The 10,011-nt window shown below is 42.3% G+C and overlaps 1 protein-coding gene across 1 annotated transcript; it reads right to left on the reverse strand.

The window, feature by feature from the left end:
- Positions 1 to 4,807: 4,807 nt before the first annotated feature.
- Positions 4,808 to 8,630, reverse strand: LOC120559029 (transmembrane protein 26). The gene is made up of 3 exons (XM_039800452.1): positions 8,209 to 8,630; positions 6,162 to 6,306; positions 4,808 to 5,536 (listed from the first exon to the last, which is right to left on the reverse strand). Exons 1-3 carry the CDS (start codon positions 8,400 to 8,402, stop codon positions 4,808 to 4,810), a joined length of 1,068 nt encoding a protein of 355 aa, XP_039656386.1. The 5' UTR covers positions 8,403 to 8,630.
- Positions 8,631 to 10,011: the final 1,381 nt, after the last annotated feature.

A 10,011-nucleotide genomic window follows, 5' to 3' on the forward strand; every position in this document is an offset into this window, starting at 1 on the left:
CATAGCTTCCTGTCCTCCTTAGTTCTGGCAATCATTACAACACTTTTTTTAAACTGAGCAAACTTATTGTGAATGGGCTCTGGGGTTGTATATCAAGTTGCGAGATGGTTCTTGTTCCTGTTTCTTTAGACCCTGAGTTCTGATGTTCATTGGGGCAATTTGCACCTGAGTGTGATGAGATTGGGATTAAGTCACAGTCCTGTCAAATAGGTGTCTTACTGTAGTCAGATGTTTGGCTAACAGCTTCCTTAAACCTAATACTACAACTCTTCTGTTGCTTTGAAAGGAGTTCCCATTATCTTCCAAAATAAAAGGATGAAACGACTTCTCTCTGCAAGACATCTCAACTCCTCGGGATGGAATCAGGAGTTCCTTGAGGAGCAGTGCTGTTCCTCATTAAGAGAAGCAGCTATCTTAGGCGGCTTTAAGTGCCACTGACTGGGAGGAGACCATATGGCACTGGCAGACATATGTTGGTCTGCACTGGTCGAGGGAGGAATGTATATTATATCTAAAGTAGTTCAAATATTTGAAAGTTACATTGTGATTTGGCATTAATTAGGCCTTAAGGGCACCTCTGTATCACCCTGTTGACTCCATCTCATGTGAAAAGACAGTAACATCCTTGATCCACAACCAGTGAAGTAAAGCTCATTATTTTGCCCTCCATGGTGTATCAGTACATTAGGCGGTGTGAGCTGGATCTGTGGCTGCCCGTCAGAAAGTTGTGAAGTTCATTTGAAGTTTGCCTTTGTTTTCACTTTTCCTCTCTTGCTGTAACATTTCAGTGGCATGTTGACAGGTTTATCTGTAGGATTGGAGTCTGATGAGGCACACCTTGGTGTGTTTGGACTTCCTGATTAGTTGACACAAAATAGGGAAATTGTGGCATGTGGTGAAAAACGCTCCACGCTGTCATGGGAAATGCACCTGCTCAGGTCGAGTGAATGTCTCTCACTCTCTCTCTCTCACTCTCTCTCTCTCTCTCTTTCTTTTTCTCTCTCTCTCTCTCAATCAACTTCTGCTGCCTTCATATTCTGTAGGAAATATCAATACCATTACCACACTAAACATAATAAAGTGGTAAATATGTCAAAATATGATACGCAATCTTCCATGATTCTTTTCTAGACACCTCATTTACTTGCTATTTTTTATTGTAGTATTATATAATGTAGTGTAAGTTATTTGACATTACACAGTTAGCTTAGATTTGTAGTACATTTTTTTGGGAAGACTTAGGCCTTGATCTCGGTTCATGCTCAGTTTTTGTTATATTCATCACATTTCTAAATCAATCAATTTAGCTTGAACCTTGAGCAGTCTTCTGTGCCATTATTTATTAGTAATTGTAAAACAAACAAAAAAAAGCTGCCGTCACACAGGGCTGGATTGAGAGCTGCCCCCAGTTCACTGTGCAGCCATTAGTTTGTGGTGATCTTATTAATTTCAGAGTGAACATTCACTCTTGACCTTAGAAACAGTAGCTGGACAAAAAAAAAGATTGACTCCAGGTCCACTTAATAGATTTATCACAAGCTTTTAACCAAGTCACCTGGCACTCCTCAGCAGATGGTTTGTTCTGTTGTCATGGAGATATCTCACTTGTCATCACGTGACTGTGATCTTTTTTTTTTGTGATAATGAAAAATTGAAGGGCATATGAACCAAAAGTGAGTTTGAAATCTAGTTTCAATACCCATTCTTTTTTCATTCCATTCTTTTCAGTTGATATTGTGCCTGTTTTATGCAATGTGCAAAGTGGTCTGCTCAATGAGAACTGTGACTAGCACCCCCCCCACACACACACACACACACACACACCCCACCCTTCATTTTCTATTCACTTACTCTACTGTTTTGTATATTATTATTTTGGTGGATTTTATTGTAATTGTTTTTATTGAGCCACAATAGGTACACAAAGAATTTCACTGCACCTTGTACTGTGTATGATTGTGTATGTGACAAATAAATTAGAATTAGAATTTGATACATACAGTGTGTCAAATGAAATTATCATACTCTAACACAGCAAAGGTTTCTGGGTGCTTTGGGCAAAGTATAACAAAGCTATCCAGTGTGGTCTGATGTGTGCTTTGTAGCCTATAAATGTAGGCTATTTAAAGGTTATAAAAGTAGGTATAATTTTTTATTTATTTTTTGTACTTTTAAAGAAAACACACTTGAATGTGCAACAAGTGTGCATCTATGATTTTCACTATCCACATCTATGGCAGGGTGTGACACTTGAATCTGCACATTGATCTCAGCTTGGGAGAGCAGCAATAACGCAAATGTATTAGAGCATCATCCTTTAACTACTACTAGATATTACTCAGTCCAACCAAACGATATGCTATTCCACTTTGTCCTTAGAAGCATGATCGTATAAGCATGGTTTGAAAGATTTAGTGGGGAATTATATCTCATGTAAGCATTTTGCTTTGCTAAATGAATTGATCTAATCAAATGTGTACATGTAGGAGCCTTTAGCACCTGGAGGCAGCATCACTCTTTTTCGAGCGAGCATATATTTTTCAGTCGAAGGCTTGTGAGGGTATTTTTTTTAAATATATATCCATGTGCAGTGGAGTTTCATGCTTTGAGTTTCCACGCTCTCTTCCTCTCTCTCTCTATCTATGTAGGGCAGCCCGTGGATCAGCTGACATCCCCATCATCCCACATGCCCACACAATCTTGTTAAAGCATGCAGTTAATCTGAAGAGGAAAAGGACTCTCTTCACAAGCAAGCAGCTCTTTCATCACCCTCTTGTATTGCCCACATCACGTTGTCAAGCGAATATCGGATTCTCCCAAATCTCAGGTGCTTAGAAGTAGCTGCGCCCTCAGCTCGTCTCAAATGTGTGACGTCATTTGCCTGGGAGTGACTTTGTAAATTGGGCATCATCTTGAACTCTAGGAGCATACATAGCATCACATTGCTGGAAGAATCAACATCTCAATGGGGACTCTCCATTAATGTTTCTCTTCTTTCTTTTAAAAGTTGGCTCCACCATCAATAATTTAGACCAAAGTGCCGCCACTAAGATATAACAGAGGAAATAAAATAATGCTCTCCAGCAAATCCTCTGGAGGAAGCCTACAGTATGCCTACAGTGCATTTTCATAATCAAGCACATACAACAGAGGGAGGAAAACACACAAATGGTCTCTTTCTCTACTTTCTGGCTCTTCGTGTTTCTGCCTTCTTTTCATTGAGAGCTTATTGAAAACAAAGAGTCCCCCCTCGTTCAGCTCCTCGGCTGCTATTGTCATATCGCAGTCCAGGTGAAGTGCAGCAATTTGATGGACACAGATACAAGACAGCCCGAGAAAGGCCTCTGATTGAATTGCCACTCGCTGCCATAGCTGCTGCTCATTCCCAGCCTGTCCAACACGGTGTTATAGACGCAGAGTGAGAGAGGGTCATCCATAAATGCAGCAGGGCTGCATCCCAGCCCTCGTTTGACAGGAGAGGTATTGTCTGGATCGAGGTGATTTGGGGATTGTGCTGCTGAGGTTTCCAGCCACTGAGAAGTGGCTGCAACCTTGAGACCCTGAGCTTCAGCTCAAACATTTCGCTGTCCTTGTGGGGCTCTCAGTGTGAGTCTCTCGCTTCTATGGGCTGTGGAGGAATATCTCCAAAGCACCTTCCATCTCTCAAACGAGAGAAATTGAGAGCAAAACATGTTGAACTTGAACTCCTCCCACATAATCACGAGTGTGCTTTTTCAGACATAATAAAAATGCACTGAGCTCTCAAACAGGCTTCCATGGGCTGATTGTGCTCAGAGGAAAATAAACCTTGAAAAATGAAGCAAACCTCTTCACTCTCCTCCTACTTGTTCTACTGTTGGAGGTGTCTCTAGATTGTCTGCATTAGACTATCCATTACGCTGCATGAAGGTGACTAAATCTTTTAAATGAATTTATCACATGCCTTACTACTTACCCAATGTATCGCAAGGTCTTACACGGAGACTCATAGAGGAGAATTTCATGACTAAAACAAAAAAAATGATGAAATTCAACACTGCAACTGTGCTACTGTGTTGCTGTCTCACAGTTTATTTTTTCTCCATGTAACTGGCATGTATGTTGCAGTCAAGTAAACATGGTATATTTGTGTGGTGCTTTGGTTGGCTTGGCAACACTGCCATCTCATGGTGATCAGGGTAAAAAAAAAAAGAACAGCACTTTGCTTTTCACAAGCATCTTTATTAAAAAAGTTTATTAATTAAGCAAGACATGTTATCACCATCTTATCCTGCCATTTTTAGTCAATCCATATATTGTCTCCTGTCATAGCCATCATCATTACCATAATTTTATTAAAAATGCATATGCACAACATAATGAAATCATATCACCACAAGCTGTTGCTGATTAAATCAAATGTGTTTTACTGGAAAGTACAACGCTATGCTAAAGTGGGTTTCAGCTATCTTGTTAATTCTCTAATATATCAAAAAGAGACTGGCAGTTTGCGGTAAACTTGTTGAACTGGCTTTCCTCAGCGGAGAATCCTCCTCTGACTGAAACACCACTTTTTGGAAAGGTTTTATCAAAGGGGGTTGCATACATTCATCTCTGATCTTTTCAGTGGGGACTTATTCGCGTCTCTTGTGGTCTATTTCTAGTCACCGAACCTCCAGAGAGGCGACACTGTCCCTGAACAAGGCTGAGATGCAAGAGATGGCAGATGGGTTCGACTTCAATCCAACTCCACTCCACCCTCCCCCCACACACACCCCCTGCCCCCGAGGTCCAAAGTTATGCCCCACGGCATTTCGAGCTTTTTTTTTTATACCTGGACACTTCTTTTATCTTTCTCCCTGTCTGTGCCTCTCTCTGTTTCTGTATGACAGCTTTGGTTCTCTCCACGTGCTTCCTCCTCCTCCTCCTCCTCCTCTTTTCCACCCCTCTGGGTCCGACACTGAAGCACCAAAGCATCACACCTCTCCAACCTCGATTCCCCAACTGGCTGTTGACACTGCACCACAAAGATTCTGTAAAGCTCCAACAGGACGATAAGGATGTTCTTGCAGGTGAAGAAGATCATCAGCTGGTTGAGTACCTGCTCTTGGACCATGAGGTAGAGGCGGTAAAGCAGAAACGGACCATCCTGGAGTCCCACCGTGAGCAGCAAGCTCCACACTTCACTGGAGCAGCAGGAGGCGAACGACGAAGGAGCACCTGGGCCGCAGGAGAGACCAGCCACACTTCTCTGTGGAGGCTCACCCTTTGGGGGTTGTGTCTGGGTGAGCACCAGAGGAAACTGCATTAGCGCCCAAGAGAAGAGGCCCAGGCCCATGATGACAACCGCTCGGTTGGTTTTGACCTCGGGTTCCTTGAAGGTGTCGAAGATGTCCAGGATGTCGGCGCCCAGTCCCACGTAGACCATGAGGAGTTGGGAGAGCTGGTCGCGAGACATGTCCCCCTTGGGCATCAGCCAGCGACCCAGAACCAGCACTATGAGCATGGTCTGCTCCAGGCCAGCCACCCAGTTCTCTGGGTCCAGCTCCACGATGGCCTGGGTGAAGGAAACAACACCGTCTGGTCACGTCAAAAAGCATTTTTTCACAGTTTGTGTTACAGAGCAGAGCATGTTCTTCGGATTCACTCATTGGCTTTTCCTGATATTGATTTGATCAATCATTCGGACCATGAAGATATTATAATGGTATATCTTAATAAGTGAAAAAGTTAAATGTGTAATCAATGAAATACATTGACAATCATCCATTCAACAAGGCCATTCAACAAGGCTTCTTTATCTTGTAGTAGTACTACTGATTGTGTTAGGGTTCATTGAGTTTATCCTGACAGCACTCCTTGACATTTCACAACGTTCCCGAAAACATTACGTCTTCAAGTTTCAAAAGCTGCGAGCACAGCAAAGGCAAGGGGGGGGAGAGTTTTCAAATTGTACATGAAAGAAACTGCACTAAAACCACCCCAGAAAGGGAGAGATCTGAGGTTTCTTTTTTCAGAAACCTATCTGGACTTCGTCTCAATGTGTCTATTACACGTGTCTTGCAACTAATAGTTTTTCCATCCACTTGCTAGATTTAAATCGTATCTGATATCAGGTGTTGCTTTAATGTGGCTGTGTGGAGGGTGAGTTGGGGAGGGCAGTTTTGTGGTGGGACGCCTACCGCTGTGATCGGGATGCGAGCCAGCAATTGAAGCTCGGGGCCTGAGGAATTGTTGACAGGCAGCTTGGACTGCAGCAGGCTCAGCTCCAGGAACCAAATGGACGGGATGACAGTACTGAGGTAGAGGAAAACCATGGGGGAGAACCTAAAAGAGGACCACCAAAAGAGAGGGATGGTGGTGGGGGAAAGGTGGGGGTAGATTATTTTTAGTGACATGATTTTTTTTTTTTTTTTTTTTGCCACCCGTTAAAAAAGAGAGAGTCCCCTTTTTTTCCCGAAAGAAGCATCACATTTCAGACAGGCACTTATTCTCATCATACATGCAAATCCCTCTTGACAGGGCAAAGCCTTCTCCACGAGCAGAGAACTTCAAAGTAAGACTCAGTGAAAAAGAGAGGGGCCTGAAGAAAGCTTGCATCTGGGGATGTTCACTGCGTATGTGCCAGAGAGCTTCAGCTTTTGAATGAGACGCTGCTTGATGTTGAATGAGGTGTGACACTAAATGCTCATATCCTTTGGAAACTCCTGTAATAAAGGTTGGTGTCAGTTTATGTTTACTCAAGCCAAATATATATGTTTTAAATCTAGCTGGTCAGACATGACTAGAGCCAGCAGCAGACACTTTCTCCACGACTGGACTCCAAAGACTGTGACAGAGACGTGATAGCAGGCTCAGAACATCAGCTCAGAGAAAGACAGGGCAATAACACAGCAGAGGAATAGATTTGTTTTTGATAGACAGTGAGGGAGAGAAAGAGCTGCAGAGGATAACAGAGAATTTAGTGGCAGAGAATATCAAAGGCCATACAACTACTCCCCACACAATACAAGTTTACAAAGTCTAGTTAAAACACCTCAATCCATGTCACACCTTAAAAAAAAGAGCAAAAGCAGGTGGTTTGTAAGTGCAAATGTAGCCCACAAACATTTGTGTATATCATAGCTGAAGCAGTTAAATTGATGTGTTAATTTCTGTTGTTTAACGATTAAAAGTGCACCCTCACAATTTAACACATCCATATAAGTTTCTCCTTTACTACTCAGCCTGTGAAAACAGTTGTATAATGTTGTCTGCTTTATAAAGATGGACAAATTGACCTCCTGCTGATGTCATCAGGGCAGGCATGGTCTAACAAAGAGAACCAATTGAGTTGCATTATTGAAAATGTAGGATCCAGCGTTTTTGGAACTTGATCTATACTAGGGACTTAAAGTCAAGATATCTCTGCCTTTACCGTTTAAAAAAAAAATTGTCTCTTTAGAGTCCCACAACTTTATGGATGTGCAATACTAAACTGCTGGAGTACCCCTTCAGTACAGTTGCTTTGTAGCCTTGGTCAGATAGAATGGATAAGAGTATTATGTTATTAACATTGTGGTCTCAATGTCTGTAATCAAAGCATGCAGATTTTTAGCCATGCTAGCAGCGTAGCTCTCAGGATATTGTTGGTTTGTTGGTTTTTCCCCGCCTCTGTCACACCAAATGCTTGCTCTTGTGGTAATCATTGGGTCTCTGTAAATTATAGAGTGTGGTCTAGACCTACCCTATCTTTAAATTGCCCTGAGATAACTTATGTTATGATTTGACTCTTTAAACAAAATTGAATTGAAATGAATTGAATTGGTCGGTCTACCACTTTGGTCTTAACTGAAATAGCTCAACAATTGGATGGATGACATTTTGTACAGGCATTTATGGACCCCAGATGATAAAGCCTAATGACTTTGGTGATCCTCTGACTTTTCCTATAGTGCTACCAACAGGTAAATCTTTCTCTCCAATACCTGTAAAACTAGTGACATCTCGTCAGCCTCAGCTGTGGTTAATGTTTCGTGCCAATTAGCAAATGGTGGCATGCTAACATTCAATACTAAGACGGCTAACATTGTACCTGCTAAATATGATGTTAGCATTTAGCTTAAAGCACCATTGCGCCTAAATATGGCCACGCAGTACCACTAGCATGGGTGCAGACAATGCGATTTGGAATAAAGTTCAACATTTGCCCCAATTGTTTGTGTTTTGCATGTGTGACCTAAATCTTACCATTTCCACTCTGCGTTTTGGGTGCACTTCAGAGTGACAGCCATTTCCACTCCCAGCAGAGCAACGCCCGTTAGCAGCAACCAATAGAGTGGCTCCTCTTTAACGGCCACCACACGCCACACTGTCACCACCCCGTGGACCGCAAACAGGAAGCGACTCAGCAAAGCCAGCAGGACGTTCAGGAGACGACACATCTTGCACCTCAGAAACCCTGTACAGAAGATAGCTTTATTGGGGAAAAATCCTATTTGTGTGCCATATTTGCTTTTTAACAGATCATTCTTGCAAGATTGATGACAGTTGAGGCTTATTCAGCATTTTGGCACAACATCATTTTTGTTAACTATGTCCCAAAGGTTGCAACAATAAAGGCCTTTATGTTGTTTTGAACCTAACATAGTTTTACCGCAACAAACTCAATCTCCAACAGAAAAGGCTTTTGCAGAGTAAAGAATTGACAAGTGCCAAAGGCCACTTAAATTTCAATACATTTTGCAATAAATTTAGCAAACATACTCATGCAGAATAGTCGTGTCAGGCAGCCAAAAACTAAACCGAGCATGAAAAATGTGTATATGTAACCGCCTGCATCATTACACATCATACCCCCAGATCAGCTTTCATGATCAATAACTATTGCATGATGTCAGTGTGCAAACATTCCTCGGTGTCAATTAGTCAGCTTAGGATAAAAGCTTCTGAGCTTTGGGGGAATTCAAAGCAAGCAGTGATTAGTAAGCAAGAGTTAGAGAAGCTGTTCTGCCGTCAATATTAAAGGACTCCAAGAGGCTTTGCATGAGTTTGCTTAACTCTTCGGATCTCTGGATCTCTGTGGATTATTGTGATGACTTGACGACTCGAAAGTGTGCCTACTCGTTAAGAAGCATGACACACAACCCGGATGGATTTCGGTCTGGGACTTTTGTTGGATATCCCTCTCTCGTTTCCCATGTTTCCTGTTTGTATCTACACCGTCACCATGCAACCCTGTCTCCTAAGAATAACGTTCCCATACAACTAAACTGCATATCAATTACGTTTTGAAGGAAACATAATTTTTCCCAGATCCCCTCCTACCAGCAAATTTCTTAGAGACAACAAAACATTCATCAGATATGGATATACATGGTTTGTACTGACACAGGCCACATGGATTTTCTTTACAACATGGTAACCCAAAAGTTGTCGTTATTAATTGCTTATAACTGAACTATAAAGCAAACTTTTTTTCAAACTTTTTATGCATTGAACAGAATTTTTTTGACAGATACATGCAGTACAAACCTACAGTATAAGCTGGATTCCTCGCTGAGATTGGTTAAGATCAGTTCCTTCAGTGTATGTCCCAAATTTCTTGGATACTGTGCAGTAGAAAATCACACTACCATAACAGTCACACACAGTGACTGAGCCTGTAGCCTGTATCTGTCCGATTTTGCCTTTTAAATCCTCCTAGACCCACTATATGTGTAGGCATGTCAAAGGTGTGTGTGTGTGTGTGTGTGTGTGTGTGTGTGTGTGTGTGTGTGTGTGTGTGTGTGTGTGTGTGTGTGTGTGTGTGTGTGTGTGTGTGTGGTGTGTTTCCTGTGTGTGTATGTGTTCAGTGACTACTGTTTAAGTCCACTGGAGTAGAGTATCGGTGAGCAGTAGTGTGTTCCACAAGAATGTGTCTCCGTCCCCTTGGTGCCATTGTAGGAGATAACATTTCCTGCCCCCTGCGCCCACATCTTCATCGCCATCCGTCATGATGTCATCTCTCCTGGCCCAGAACAAAGTTATCTCCCTGGGAGAAGCCGGCCTGCC

The sequence above is a fragment of the Perca fluviatilis genome, chromosome 5, assembly GCF_010015445.1.
Source record: "Perca fluviatilis chromosome 5, GENO_Pfluv_1.0, whole genome shotgun sequence".
Classification (NCBI taxonomy): domain Eukaryota; kingdom Metazoa; phylum Chordata; class Actinopteri; order Perciformes; family Percidae; genus Perca; species Perca fluviatilis.